Genomic DNA, 15,000 nt, shown 5'->3' with positions numbered 1-15,000 from the left:
ACAGATGTCTGGACGATTGGCTTTGATCTTCCTGGCAGAGGGGATGGTGGTATCCCACATCATAGTAATGTCATCCGTCTCCACAAGCCTATCAGGATGATGCCGGTACCATCTGCTCTCCACTGGAACCCCAAAATGGCGACAAACGTCCCAGTGAATGATGGAGGCCACCTGATTGTGTCGATCAGTGTAGTCCGTCGGTGCCAAAGCACTACAGCCTGCCACAATGTGGTCGACTGTTTCCAGGCCTACACTGCACATGCGGCAAGTAGGACTGACATAACGATGTAGAAGCTTGCGCTCATAGTACCGAGTCCGAAGAGCTTGGTCTTGAGCAGCAACAACCAGTCCCTCAGTTGCAGCAGGAAGATTCGCTGCCTTTAGCCATCCGTAGGTCTCTTTCATGTCCACAGGCGGTTGCTCAGTGAGACGACGATACTGCCCGTGCCTAGGCTTCCCGCTCCAGGACCGCACACGAGAGAACTGCAACACGTACGGTAATGTCTCGCATCTGTTTCAGGCGCTTGCTTGAAGCCACCTTCAACCGAGATGGATGCATTCCTGTGTAAGTTCTGCGACTTGTTGTCCAAAGCAAGACTCCTCCGCAGCTGTGCAGTAAAGCGACAAGCCATGTGCTTGATCGAGTGTGAAGATTTTCCAGAGTCACGTACACTCCCGTATCATCTGCATGAAAGGATCAGAACTGTCAGCAAGGTAACAGTTCAGCCTCACAATACAAGATTGATATGTCGACTCAATCTGTTGTAACCCCCTACCCCCATCACTGCAAGGAGCGTACAGTCGGTCAACGTCTGCAGCAGGATGGTGGACACCGTGCATAGAGAGGAGCTTTCTGGTCCGTCGATCGAGCTGCTGCAGGTCCGTGCACCCCCAATGAATGACGCCAAAACCGTAAGTGAGAACCGGTAGTGCAAACCCATTGATGGCTAGAATCTTGTTCCGACCATACAACTCAGTCCGGAGAACCACCTTCACTCTGCGCAAGTACTCACGACGGAGTCTCTCCCGCATCATGCTGTGCTGAATACCGTTACTCTCATCTACACCCAAGTACTTGTAGACTTGACCCGGTTCCTGACAGTTGATGGTGTCCGATTTTCCTACCGTCACTCCAGAGTTGTGTCCAGATAGCCTGCCGTTGACAAAGTGTGCAACAGCACATTTGTCCAGACCAAACTTCATCTGGATGTCATCAGAGAAGGTACGAACCGTGTGCAACAACCCGTCCAACTGATCAGAGTTTCTGCCATACAGCTTCAGATCATCTATGTAAAGTAGATGACTGATAAGCTGACGTTTGGCAGTCTCACCATGCCCAGTGCTCATCCGGTAGCCGTAACCGGTTCTGTTCAGCTCCTTGCTCAGAGGATTGAGAGCCATACAGAAGAGAAGTGGAGAAAGTGAGTCACCTTGGAAAATACCCCTCCTGATCTGCATAAGCCTTGTCTTGATAGTACTATTCCCGCAAGAAAGCACCATCGATGTCCTCCAACTCTTCATCACACGTGACAGGAACCCGCACAAGACTGGACTGATCTTATGCAGCTGAAGGCATTGGAGCAAACAACTGTATGGCACGCTGTCATAGGCTTTCTGGTAGTCCACCCAAGCCATGCTCAAGCTCTTGTGCCTCGTCCTACAGTCTTCGATAAGCAGCTTGTTGATCAACAGCTGATCCTTTGCACCAAAAGATCCCTGTCGACAACCCTTCTGCTCCGGAGCCATGAGGTTTCTCTGATCCAAATGCCCTGCAATCCTCTGCCTGATGACTGAGGTGAGGGTCTTATAGAAGACAGGCAGACACGTGATAGGCCGGTAATATTTGGCCTGGTCAGTCTTGTCATTCTTAGGAATCAGAGTAGTTATTCCTTGAGACAACCAGTCGGGTACAGAGTCTGGATTCTGAACCAGCAGGTTGTAGTTACGAGTCAGATCAGTGTGAAGACACGTGATACGCTTGACCCAGAAACCATAAACCTTGTCTGGACCAGGAGACTTCCAGTTCCCCATCCTTTTGAGACACAATGTGACCTCATTGTCTGAGATAGGTAACCACTGCTGCTCATCTTTCCGGTGCGTCTCGCCATCGGTTTGACGTCTCAGTCAGAATATTATTATTATTATTATTATTATTATTATTATTATTATTATTATTACTATTTCTCAACTCTATGTACATTGCCTAACATGATCTAGATAACTTGGAAATGTTGTCAAGTATAGTGGCAGATAGAGTGAGGTTCATCTTGGTTGCACAAATGTAATGAGCTCGCATACTCCAATAATTAATATGTTGCTATACAAGTTCACATTGTGCAGAAACTTGAAATGGTTCATGGTTGGACTTCAATATCGATTATGCATGTTTACACACATAACAGTTTGAGATCGAGAGCTGGTGTGCTTGCAGTTTATCACCATACGAGAGGAAAGACATTGTAGTGAAGCAACAGATGATGCAAATAATGCCACCAGCCACTGTGCTTGTGCTACACTCACTCCCTTGGTGTAATGCGTATTAACTATTCTTGGTTGGTAAAGTCATTGCTGCATTATGCATTGAGATAGCTGTCTATACGTCATTTATGTGCATGTGGATTGGGGACTCATCAATTCTATTTATATAACATAGTGATGCATCTAGGCATCATCTTCTATTGCATTTATACTATGGTGAACATTTCTACTTCCAACGTCTAAACAGAAAGCAATCAGGATAGAGGAAAAGTGGGTTTTCCTTATCAGCATGTCTGAGACTAAATACCCAGCACACTGCTGTCTGGTCCGATTACATTACTTCATTAATTAATTGTTCTTAACACGAAAGAGGCTGTAACTGTGTTTACCAACAGAACAGATCCATAGTTACTCTAATAGCATTCTTTTTCTAGACTTCCTCTAAATAAGGACATATGTGTGCGCAAACAGTCTAAAGTTAATGCTTGCAGCTAGTCTAGACCTGTTGAGCTATATTTGAGTTCATTCTTGATCAACCCGGATTTGATGTGTTATTGTTCATATTACCTCCTAATTAATTAACGTAATAGCTAGGGACTACAATCATGATAGCTTTAGTTCAGATCTCTCATTCTTTAGTTTATTTATAGAGATAGTGCGTTTGACGTCACAATCACGTAATATCCCGGAAGTCGCCATCTTAGGGGGCAAGCGTACTAGCATGGCTACGAGTTGCTCTGTTTTTGGCTGCCACGATCGTAGAATTCAGGGCAGCAACATACGTTTTTAGTCTATACCGGCTATACCAACCAGTCAGGGACCTGAAACGCGTCATTTGAGCGACAGACAACGGGCAGCGCGGATCTCCAGCCTAGTCAGAAAGGACTGGAAGCCATCGCAGCATTCGCGTGTTTGCTCTGAGCACTTTCTGTCTGGTAGAGCTGTCATTTCTAGTATGTTCTGTACTAAAAGAGTAATCTATGCTACTCTGAATAATTCTAGGGAAGCCATCCTTTGTGTATGACTCAACTAACCCTGACTGGGTTCCATCTGCAAGGATGGGTTAGGTTGCTACGATCACTTCCAGTAGAGAGAGATTTGTTCGTCTCAAGAAAGGTCTAGTACACCTAACAGCAGACAATCATATACAACATCATGTCACTCCAATTCATGTCGGGAATACTTCTTTGCTTCTCCGTCCACAGTTGAGCCTCCGTTCTACCTGTTTTTAGGCCCGCAGGTACAACTTTCTCCTCGTATCGCTTCTGCGATTCGTCGGAGAGGCTTTTAGACTTCTGTTCCCTAGTCTCTATTCTAAGAATTAGCTTTATCGCACTCGACCATCAGACTAAGAAATCACGTCAAACTCGCGAATTCACCGCTAGAATTTGGTTTAAATCTTTCGCAATTAGTATACTGTCGCCGTACTATCTAACACACAGTTGAACGTCCTTGAAATGTTGTACAAGCCGCCGTCGCAAAGAGAGATACCTGCCGAGGACAGAAACTTGCCCCCTAAAATGGCGGCAAATACGGGTACTACAGAGAACGCCTACTCCCCGCCCCCGCACGCACTATCTCTATTTGCTTAGAACCCCTTAATTAATTAACTTTGTAGGGACTGCAATTACTAAAGCATTTGTACTGTACAGATCTTCCCCCTAGTCAAGATTCTCTAGTTTGTCTAGCAAGCCATACCTTCCCCCACTGCAGCAGCTTCTTGCATGCTGTCTGTAGATAACACACCTCAACAACCATGCAGCCTAGTAGCTACATCCTATCTCTACGTATAATCACCATTAGCTACCAACGTGCATGTCTGCTGTTCTACATCTCAAGCTGACTAAATACCAACTCTAGCAGAATACATGTACACGCATGACTACCTACTACAATCTAAACGTATGGATCACATGACCTCAATTTGAAGAGCCACGCTAAAAAAAGTATATGTCTGCATGCTCACACAGATCTAGATCTAGAGATTAGTAAGTAAAGCCTCGTAAAATCGCTCCGTTTGCACAAACAATCATTGCAGTTTCTCTTTGCCTGGCTTTACCTAGCATGCAAACTCAACTAAATCAATAGAGAGAAAACCCCTCAGGCGAGATTTACGATTTACACACAACAACAATGTTGTAGGAGACCACTTACCTTATTATTGGATACATTTAGGATAACTGAAAGGACACGTCTGTTGTTTGTTGATCGATTGACAAAGAGATGAGTGCAAGAAAGCGGTAATGTATTGCATTGCATGACCACAAGGCAGTCTCAACGTCCTGCCTAGTATACTTACAAATAATTTGGCCAGCCAACACATCAACTCCAGTTGTTCCTGTCCATCTATATGCTACAACTTGACAAGTAGTTTGACAGCAACTGTTTCCCTAGGCTTCATACTCTAAAATTTGAGGTGCCAGAAGGGTATATGTCTAATTGCAGTCTGATAATCCTGTAAACAGGCATGCAGACTGCTTTCAACCAATCGTGTACTATCACAACACTCAAGGGACCGAGTTTACTTGGCTCCCAGCCATACATGGACGTACATACAAATGATCGGACCAGACAGTGTGCAACAAACAATTAGCCACGCCCATCCTCATACGCAATACTGCCCTATATGGAGTGAAACCTGACGAAACGGAATTACAGCTTTTTATCGCACGCGAAATCGCGTCGCACCGCTCACACGCAACTATTTCTCTCACAAACGCACACGCACACACACGCAGTGCAACTGATTTCGTTTAGCTAATATTATCCAAAAAAATAGAATCCGTCCATTCTACAGTATAATCTACAGCATGTCTAGTCTGCATATCGTTCACTGAATGAGTTCGCCATGAATATGTCAAATAACCTAATATATGAGCAACTTCAAACTAGAAGCAGCCACAAGCATCTAGAAAACAAAGCCTGATAGCTGAAATTACTACAGCCCTTCTGTCCATTCATTGTTCATGCGTAATTGTTAGGAGTTCTGCCGGCAAATATCGAGTACATGTGGAGAATAACCAAATAACTACTAGTGTCTCCCTACGAGGGGGAGAGATGAGGGATAAATAAATATAAGAATTAGTTCAACTTGTAAAAGAATTACGACTTAAGTTAATATAATGGATTAGAATGTGTCAAGTGTAATGTAAAGGAGCTGCAACAATGTACCGAGAGAAAGAGAGAGAGAGAGAGAGAGACACTTGCAACAAATGTAGACCGACTTGCTACAGTGTAGTAGTTCGTGTTGCAACAATGTAGCAACTTACGCCAGACTGCTGAAAACGGGCAGACGACGAGGACTGCCGCTGCCGTCGTCTCCTCCGATCGAACTCCGACGGCACGACGTGTAGTTATTGGGCAGCTCCGACACCCACGGCTCCGACGACGGCGACGATGGCGCACTATCAGAATTGGCAAGGACAAAATCGCTATACGCAGCCATATCAGCCAACGAGAGCCGGCCCAGAGCTTCAGTAAGAGCCATCTCCTGTCGATATCCGTCCAACGAGCGACAGTCGTAGTTATACCGCGTCATGTTCTGCTCGATTTCGTTGACCGAAAATCGCGGGTTGAACTGCATCTGTGTGACGGAGCGTCGCATCGGTTTGGGCGGCGCGGGCAGGTAGGTCGACATCGAGTCTGACGCACACGGCTCGTCTTCGAGGAACATGAACGAGTGACGCTGCTTGTTGGGTGTGGAAGGGGCGGAGGGAGGCGTCCGAGGTCGATGCTTCTCGTCGGGACTGTGAACGAAATGACATCTCGGTCCGTACGGACAGAATCCGATCGCATGAAACGTCCTGCATAACTCGGTCTTGTACTTCGGATGTCGCACCAACGGACGAAGCTCGTCCGGTCCGTGAGCGAACTGACATTTGTCGCCATACTTGCACGTCCCCGACTCTGCATACGGCCTGCACAGCTCGGTCTTGTAACGCGTCGAGATGATCGTCGACCTCCGCGCTCTCGATCCCAACGCGTCGTCGGCGGCATCCGAGTAGAAACGTAAGCGTCGCAGCTCGACGGGCGATGGATGAGCGAACGGGCTGCCTGCAGGAGTGAGGCCGTTAGGTTGTGAGAGCGCGCGAGTTACTCGAGGTTTCTGGAGTGGCGGAGAGAGGTCGAGCGGTGGAGTGTAGTCGTACGATCCGAGATTGCTGTCCATCTAGACAACCAAACGAACACAAGGATTTTATTATATTTCTGAACGACGCGACACGGTCCGGTGAGAACCGGAAAGGCGACAGAGTTTGAATGATGAAAGTGACATTGCGTTGCTACATTGTAGCATGCGCGTTGCTACACTGTGGCACGTCTACATACCTCGAATGTTGCGTTACTCATTTCGTAGAGACTCGTCGGAAACGCGTTCATTGCGCGCACTGAACCCAGACGCACGCTGATCGAAGACTGAGTCGTTGTTTACTGGACTGGACACTCTCACCTCACCGCAGTTGTCGGAAGCGTTGCAATTTGCACATCCAATCAACGCACATATCGTCACTCCGCCTGCCTTATCTCACGTGACGCCCCGGATAATAACACGATTAGCGAACAGGAAGTGGTCGCTGCAGACCCGAACGGCACTCTTGATGACTCCGCGTGTCGCCAATTCGTCGCATTACGACCGATTTGAGCGTCTTGCAGCAACGCAACGACGCTGCGAGTCTGCACGAAGCGCGTCAACACATCGACGTATCAAACTACAACAAAGTGACTATTGACGTCATCGGCATGTAACGCGACCCGCCTATGCAACTCTGCACGCGACCCGGCTGAGCAATTTCCTGTGTCTTTCCCAAACAGAATCGCAGTAGGCATAACAATATGCTGGTCGTCACCAAACATTACGTGTTACTACAGTTTCGCTACATTCTCGCTACATTTTCGCTACATTTGCGACACCTTGGCGACGCAGACCGCAACACTCTTCTCTGTATGCTGCTCCCTAGAGACACTATTATTCATCACCGATATTATCACCACAACGATGAAACACGAGTGTGTGTACGTCACCGTCATTAACACCTCCTCTCGCGCACGCTTCCTCGCCCACGCTGATAATCCACGAAGGCGTGTCGTCACGTGACCAATGAATGGCGCGTTTCGTAAACATGTGACACGAAACAAGGAAGTTGACGAATCCCTAAAACCGACGCTTACACAGCATTGTCTCTAATCTGACCGCAAACAAGAGTGACGTCAATTTGCACCCGCAAATTGCCGAGCGGGGGTTGGTTGGCACTCATTTCAAGCAACCAACGCAGCTGATTCCTTTGTTGTCGATGAATCACACTCACTAACCTAGAAACCACGCTCAATTGCATGCTGACCGTCCAATCATGTAATTTGTGATGCGTTTGCGTTGCTGGTTAGGTGTATGTGTGATCGTGTGTGTGTCTCTATCTCTCTCGGTGTGCACGTCATGTGTGTGCCGTTGTTTGTTGGTGTCGCGTGCAGCAGTGACAAGCAGCGACGAGAAACAATACAACGTGCACGCGAGCGTGACGACAATGAAAGATAGATGAAAAATGCGTGACGTCCTTGCGATTGTATACGTAGATATCTAGACAACTGATTTGTTGTAGAGAGAGGAACCTGGGAATGCTGGAATTCCTAATAAGGAAGTATACCCAGGTGTCACACTACGCATGAATCCTTACTTATTCCTGCAGTGTCTATCCTTACAAGCTCGCATATTGTCGGATTTCCTGACATGCTGTATCTTTTTTGGCCTACGTTGATGTCACACCCGGAAGCGTGTGCGAGTGCAGAGTTCAAATGGGCGTGGTTATTAAAATAGAGGGGGAAACCCCCACCGGTCATACATACAATTAGCAAATTCTATTCAATAAATCAAACGCCTGCGGGTCGCTATAGCATTAGGCTACCTTACCAACCGTCAGGCAGGCTATCCACGTCTGCATCGCCTCGAGGGATGGGGACTGGATGAGGTAGGTACGTTTGGGAGTTCGCAGTCCGAATCCGTTCTCTTTCTTCGCATATCGAAACACTTCGATCACGTCGGCCAATTTGATCACACCTCTCGGCGCCTGCTTGCGCTCGGCAGCCTACAAAGAGACACAACTGATCTAGAGAGGCCACACAGTGTTCGTGTGCTTGTGTATTCGATTGACCTTTTCGTCCTCAAAATATGCAAGAAAACGCTTACTAAGATCCAGTACAAACCACCGCTTCCTCCACGTTTTGCGTCGTCCTAAAAAGGGATGATACAATTGCCGACGTCGTCATCATCATGATAAGATATGTGACCTCCAATTTTAGTGAGATATCCAAAGCAGGTACTCTTACTCAGTCTGACTTCATTGTCGTCGATCGATGTCAACCCTAATGAGAATGCATCTCTGATCGAGCTATGAATAGGCGCTATTATGCGTTTACCTTTCATCTTGACGTGATTGACTAGATCAACTTCGGGTAGAAAGGCTTCTGGTGACCTCACTCGTTTATCTCCACCTCCCATGCTGTGAGATCGATTTGGCGACAATCTCTCTGGACTGAGACTTAGAGTCAATCGAGGTCGATGCTCACTTGAAACTACATATTATAAGTAGAGAAATAAGATTACTATGAGGTCAGACACGAATAACGTGTGCGTAAGTGACTGTGTGCATGGAAATATCTTCTCCAAGGCAAATAATTAGCTTTTGATTTGCTCCATCTGTAAATACATTTGTAGCTCAGTATTAATTGGGTTCAGACAACGTAATACGTATGCAGTTCAGAGCTTCAGTATTGTTCTAGTCTGCTGCTAATCAATGATAAACTTGGCAGCATCGTCCATGCTTATCACATGTTGCTGTATCAGTCATGAGTCTATACGTAAACTACACACGTTGAAACTAGGAATAGGAGTTGATGTTGATTGTTGAAGGTTTAGTAGTGGAGAAACCTTCAGTGAGTTGATGTATCCAGTAATAGTGGCATGCGTGTTGTGTCCAAACAAAGGAGTCAAGCAACGTCGAGGATTCAGTCTGCCTGTTATGTTAAAATGACTGTGAGTTTTAGTTGTCTCTCTAGTGTACAGCAAGAGTTGATAGTACATCAAAATGTAATGTCTGAGGACGAGGCACTATGGCCATAAGTTTCTATTTTGTTTGCATTATGCCTGTTCACTGCCCATCTGTCTGTCTGTTTATCGTCTGTCTGTCTGTTTGTTTGTGTCTGTCTATCCATCTGTCTATCTGTCCGTCTGTCTGTCTGTCTGTCTGTCTGTCTGTCTGTCTGTCAAATACATTTGAAAGATATAACAATCTACACAGCTAACTACAGTTTGTGGAAGAATGACTGCAAATCATGTAGCAGCGTTAATCATTAACTATTCAAATATCATAAAATCATTGTACAGAGTCTTGTCTACAAGCTAGTCTGTTCATTTCCCCACTGACGACACTGCTGTTGCCATCTGCCTGCCTGTCTGTCTGTCAAATACAAATTTCTAGTTTCAAAATAACCTTTGATACATTCTGTCAGTTTGTCTGCGTGCCTGTTTAGTAATAAAATTGCCAACCATCAGCCCACTGCTCTGCCTACCTGTTTTGTCTTTACATACTCTCTATACACCAATTACACTTGATATTTGTCATAAATCAGCGACCATAAACATCAAACATCAAAATCCTTTGAATAATGTCCACGAATAGAAGAACTAAATTGAGAGCAGAAATTCTTTGAAAGAGAAAATTATCTCATATTTCCATGAAATACCAGTATGTAAAAGAATTTGGTATCTATAACAGTTTGGAGCCACTGAATGTATCGAAGTCCCAACCCCAAACTCAATTACTTAACAACAAGATGCTCATCATTTCCATTGACCTCATTGTCAAGCGTGACCCCTTGCTTACCCAGAATCATTTGAGAGATGAAATTATATCATAGGGACGCTTTGATGCAAGAAACTTATAAAGATGGCAATTAATTGAAATTAATTAGATAAACAGTAGGTAATCCTCCTGCACCTGTCATCATTACAACACAACCAACCTCAACTTACCCATTGCCACATTCTCAGAATCATCATCATCATCATCATCCTCATCCTCATCACCATATTCATCATCTAATTGATCCAGTGCTTGTGGGGCTGCTTTCACACTATCATCCTCCTCTACTCTCTCAAGTCGTCTGTACACGGCATCGTATTGTTCAAAAGCTTCTTGCTCATAAACACAAGAACGTCGCTTGAGTACACTCATGCTTGACTCGAAATTGGATTTGGTCAACATGCCAGCAGCATCAGGGAGAATGCGTGCAAAGCTGTCTTCCACTGTAAGACACGTCCTTTCACACAATAAAGTATATTGCTTTTTCAAATCCTGAATAAAAGATGCGAGTGCGTTAATTCAGTTGAAAAGCGCTGGCAACACGTAGAACCTTATAGTCTTGCAATAACTTCTCTTGTTGCTCTTGTGCCAGCTGCTTTGCTGTTGAAATATTCTCCTACAAAATGACAAATAATCAACTGTATTGTCACCAGCCTATGCATTTTACAGTGTGACTACAAAGCAGCAGTCATATCTAGAATTGTGTTAGTATCTGCTGACAGTCTGGTACAAAGTTTGTCTCATCTATAGTTTGTATGAATGTTGTGCGTACCTCTTGCTTGTATCCACAGTACTGTGATTCCCACAGTTTGAGGTTTGCTACACTGGTCTGTGGATAAAGAACTCTGTTGACACCAAGGGATGAGACTACGTTAGAATGCAGCTTAACACACACACACACACACACACACACACACACACACACACACACACACACACACACACACACACACACACACACACACACACACACATGCACACACGCACACATGCACGCACGCATGCACGCACGCACGCACGCACACACACACACACCTTTGTACATGTCCTAGCTCATACAACTTGTTTCTAAATTTGTTTGATGTTTCGTTGACAAGATAAAGCCAATGCCACAGCGATACAGTGCCTTTGTGTAGGTCTTCCTGAAAAGCATTGAGAAATTAGAATAGTCAGATACATTGGTATTTAGATATCACAAGTGTGACATACAGTCGCTCGTTCTCTGTCCGAATCCATCAAGAACGAACCAAATCTGCTGGAATACGCATGCTCTGCTATGACACGTAGAAAGGTTTCATTGAACTCAAATTGACGAGTAAACTGCTGCAGGACCTGCAAAATCCTCAAACGCATCAGTATGTCCACTAGACTATTGTATTGGAGGGATGCATCTCATAATACACTAGACTATTGTATTGAAGGGATGCATCTCACAATACACTAGACTATTGTATTGGAGAGATGCATCTCACAATACACTAGACTATTGTATTGGAGGGATGCATCTCACAATACACTAGACTATTGTATTGGAGGAATGCATCTTACAATACTAGACTATTGTATTGGAGGGATGCATCTCACAATACACTAAACTATTGTATTGAAGGAATGCATCTCTCTATACTGGCTAACCTGCCAAACACAGTCAAGCCACTGTAGAAAGACTGGACCGTCTTCCTTAGATTTCGTCAGCCAAGGTGCATGTCGAGACGTAAACTTATGACCAAATGACAGCCACTCTTTCTGGATCAAAACCTATACGATGAGCTGCTTGAATACGTACAATACACAAAAGTGAAGACACAAACCTGAAAGCCATCAATCGTACGATAGTAAGGATCAAGAAGAAGTTGTGACAAGCTGGTTACCTATTAGCGGTTCAATGCAGTATAAGTTTGTATTACGCCACATTTGTGTAGTGAGTGATGCAAATGTTTGTTGTTTGTTGTCTCTCTGTCTGTTCATTTGTCTTAATTGCCAGTTTGTCTATCCGTCTGTCTGTCTGTCTGTCTGTTCATTTGTGTCGATTGCCTGTCTGTCTGTTTGTCTGTCTGTCCATCTATCTGTTTGTCTATTTGTTTGTCAGTCTGTCTGTTTGTCTCTACCCAATTTGTGTGGTAAGTTGCATAGATCTTTACATACTTGAGGTGTTCTGTCCCAGCCATCTTCATAGGCAATGAGAACAGACGAGTTGTACTCATCCATCACGAGAGCGACATTGACTGCAGTCTCTAGCAGCTGATGAAGCTGTTCAAACCATCCGGTCTCTTCTAGAGCTGACAGATAACGACTCGACTCTCTAAAGAAAACAATGTGGTATAACTTACGGTTAAGCTAATATTGTGCAGCTAGCTGTCCTCTGCTGTTATCCAAATATCTGTATGTCTGTCTGTATGTCTGTCTGTCTATTTGTCTGTCTGTTTGTTTTTTAGTAGGTTATCTGTGCTATCTGTCTGCATGACTGCTTGTATATCTTGGCTGCCTAAACACATTGCCTGTCACCTCTGCATTACTTTTTATCTGGTTCAGTGTATTGTCTTCTTCAGATAACATCAAAGTGTGTGCATGTTTGTGTGTGTGTGTGTGTGTGTGTGTGTGTGTGTGTGTGTGTGTGTGTGTGTGTGTGTGTGTGTGCATGGGTGCATGTGTGTGTGTGTGTGCATGTGTGTGTGTGTGTGTGTGTGTGTGTGTGTGTGTGTGTGTGCATGGGTGCATGTGTGTGTGTGTGTGTGTGTGTGTGTGTGTGTGTGTGTGTGTGTGTGTGTGTGTGTGACCAATTTTCATGTGTGCTGTATTATATCTATCTCGGGTGTCACAAGACTAAACAAGATAAAAAATACCACCAACTTGAAATCTGCCAAGGAAGAACCAATTGAACGTTAAATTCAACATTAAAGATTACAGTGTTTGGTCACTTAGAACAGATGAACGTCTCTCGTCCACAAAAGTTGTTGCTGAGAAGAAAGTTACATAATATGAAATGTCCTCAGCATGATCCAAAGAACAGATGGGTTGATACCATACAACGAAACCTGGTATCATTGAATATTGACCTGTCACAAGCAAATGACCGCACTTCCTGGTGGAAACTTGTTCTGCAATGCCAAAGCCCATCGTGGGTTTTGGCAGAATTCCAGGTTCCAGGTTCCAGGTGTGTGTGTGTGTGTGTGTGTGTGTGTGTGTGTGTGTGCATGTGTGTGTGTGCACATGTGAACCAACTTACACTTTACTGTGCATAAGATACTGCAGCTGCTTGAAGCTTGCCCTCACTGCTTTGTGCGTTTCCACGTCAGGATCCCAAAACGAGTACACAAACTTACATTCAGGATAATAGAAAGCTGCACAGCATCACACTTAACAGCAAACGATTACATTACAGCCAAACATCTCACTCTTTGCCTCTTCTCTTGACAATTTGTGAATGGCTGTTGGCTTGGATGCACTGCAATGTAACAATTCAAGGCTGTTAACCTTAATGTTTGATACACCCACTTTCTAAAGAAATGCACTTTGTTTGAAGCCGATCAGTGAAAATCCAGAGTTTGCCGTCTTGCAGTGATGAGCTGCTTAACATGCACACTGCATGCAAATATGCTTCATCGTGTTCTGAATGTGTTCCAGCTTTGCCTCTGGGAGAGAGAGAGATAAGTTGGTAAGTTAGTATCACACTTGCTGTGATGACAAACAAACACACAGACAGACAGACAGACAGACAGACAGACTGCTCAGTGTAACTTATGTAATTTTGAGTCTTACTTGTTTCAGTTGTTTAGGCGTTAGCAGTTAGTTTTAGCGTAGAGCCTGCGGGCTTGCTTGTTTGTTTTACAGTTTAGTGTGAGTGTACTAGTTTCAATGTATAAAATATATGTAATAAGACAGACAGACAGACAGACAGACAAACAGGCAGGCAGGCAGGCAGGCAGGCAGGCAGGCAGGCAGGCAGGCAAAGAGACTCACAAACAGACAGCTGACAAGAAACTAAAGACATTCAAAGAGCTCCCTCCCATTTCATCACATTTGAATAGTGCTTAGTTAACCACTCTATGTACCATTACTGTAGTAGCATTGTTAGCAGTGTTGTACCTTCTACTTATCGTTCCTGCTGCTCTTAGCATAATGGCATTGCTGATTGTGTGAAGCCAACAGATTGCAGGTAAACGATGAAATCTATTGCAAAAAACCCAATCACCATTAGAGAGCTAAAGAAACAAACAAAAAGACAACAGACAGACAAACAGACAAACAAACAGACAGACAAGACAAACAGACAGACAAACAGGCAGACAGACAGACAGACAGACAGACAGACAGACAGACAGAATTTGTACAATCAAAAGCAGATCAGTTGATTGAAACTGGTTCTAACCGAGATGCAGCACGATTGCGTTCAATTAGAGGTAAAGGAGCAGGAGCATGGTTAGATTCCATTCCATCTTCAGAGAAGTTTGCACTTTCATCTGGCAATTTTGTCTTGGCGGCTTCTCTCAGATTGGGTCTACCTTTGTCTTTACCACCTTGGGCCACTAAATGTGAATGTGGAAAGTCACTAGATGTTGAAGGGTACCATTTGCTAACATGCAAAATGGGTGGAGGCCCAGTTTGGTCTCATAATTCTGTTGTTTTGTGCTGGTCTGAATGCATGAGCAGTCTACAATGCCAGCATCAAATT

The 15,000-nt window shown here is 44.6% G+C and overlaps 3 protein-coding genes across 3 annotated transcripts in view; all 3 read right to left on the bottom strand.

Moving 5' to 3' along the window:
- Nucleotides 1-5,225: 5,225 nt before the first annotated feature.
- Nucleotides 5,226-6,966, bottom strand: LOC134179456 (mRNA decay activator protein ZFP36L1-like). The gene is made up of 2 exons (XM_062646353.1): nt 6,805-6,966; nt 5,226-6,646 (listed from the first exon to the last, which is right to left on the bottom strand). The coding sequence occupies exons 1-2, from the start codon at nt 6,853-6,855 to the stop codon at nt 5,744-5,746; spliced, it is 954 nt and encodes a 317-aa protein (XP_062502337.1). The 5' UTR covers nt 6,856-6,966; the 3' UTR covers nt 5,226-5,743.
- An 811-nt stretch (nt 6,967-7,777) lies between these two features.
- Nucleotides 7,778-14,870, bottom strand: LOC134179455 (myotubularin-related protein 2-like). Its single transcript, XM_062646352.1, has 16 exons — nt 14,415-14,870; nt 13,841-13,960; nt 13,724-13,773; nt 13,555-13,669; nt 12,474-12,630; nt 12,140-12,199; nt 11,964-12,086; nt 11,538-11,660; nt 11,364-11,470; nt 11,101-11,173; nt 10,879-10,944; nt 10,499-10,820; nt 8,884-9,039; nt 8,755-8,829; nt 8,619-8,698; nt 7,778-8,552 (listed from the first exon to the last, which is right to left on the bottom strand). The coding sequence occupies exons 1-16, from the start codon at nt 14,444-14,446 to the stop codon at nt 8,364-8,366; spliced, it is 1,848 nt and encodes a 615-aa protein (XP_062502336.1). The 5' UTR covers nt 14,447-14,870; the 3' UTR covers nt 7,778-8,363.
- The window catches only part of LOC134179696 (uncharacterized), a 1,177-nt gene continuing 699 nt past the window's right edge, over nt 14,523-15,000 (bottom strand). The window contains exon 3 of the mRNA XM_062646629.1: nt 14,523-14,530. Within this exon, the coding sequence (XP_062502613.1) occupies nt 14,523-14,530 (8 nt within the window). The remainder of the gene's footprint in view (nt 14,531-15,000) is intronic.

Source organism: Corticium candelabrum, chromosome 5 (genome assembly GCF_963422355.1).
Source record: "Corticium candelabrum chromosome 5, ooCorCand1.1, whole genome shotgun sequence".
Lineage (NCBI taxonomy): Eukaryota > Metazoa > Porifera > Homoscleromorpha > Homosclerophorida > Plakinidae > Corticium > Corticium candelabrum.
The sequence above is the reverse complement of the archived record's forward strand: the minus strand, read 5'-3'. Positions and strand labels throughout refer to the sequence as shown.

Coding starts and splice junctions, on each gene's coding strand:
- LOC134179456 (XM_062646353.1), bottom strand. CDS start 6,855: ATGAACGCGTTTCCGACGAGTCTCTACGAAATGAGTAACGCAACATTC. Junction 6,647..6,804: donor TGAGTAACGCAACATTCGAG/GTATGTAGACGT, acceptor TTGGTTGTCTAG/ATGGACAGCAATCTCGGATC.
- LOC134179455 (XM_062646352.1), bottom strand. CDS start 14,446: ATGCTAAGAGCAGCAGGAACGATAAGTAGAAG. Junction 11,174..11,363: donor GAGCTAGGACATGTACAAAG/GTGTGTGTGTGT, acceptor TGGTGTCAACAG/AGTTCTTTATCCACAGACCA. Junction 8,553..8,618: donor CATATTTTGAGGACGAAAAG/GTCAATCGAATA, acceptor GTCTCTTTGTAG/GCTGCCGAGCGCAAGCAGGC.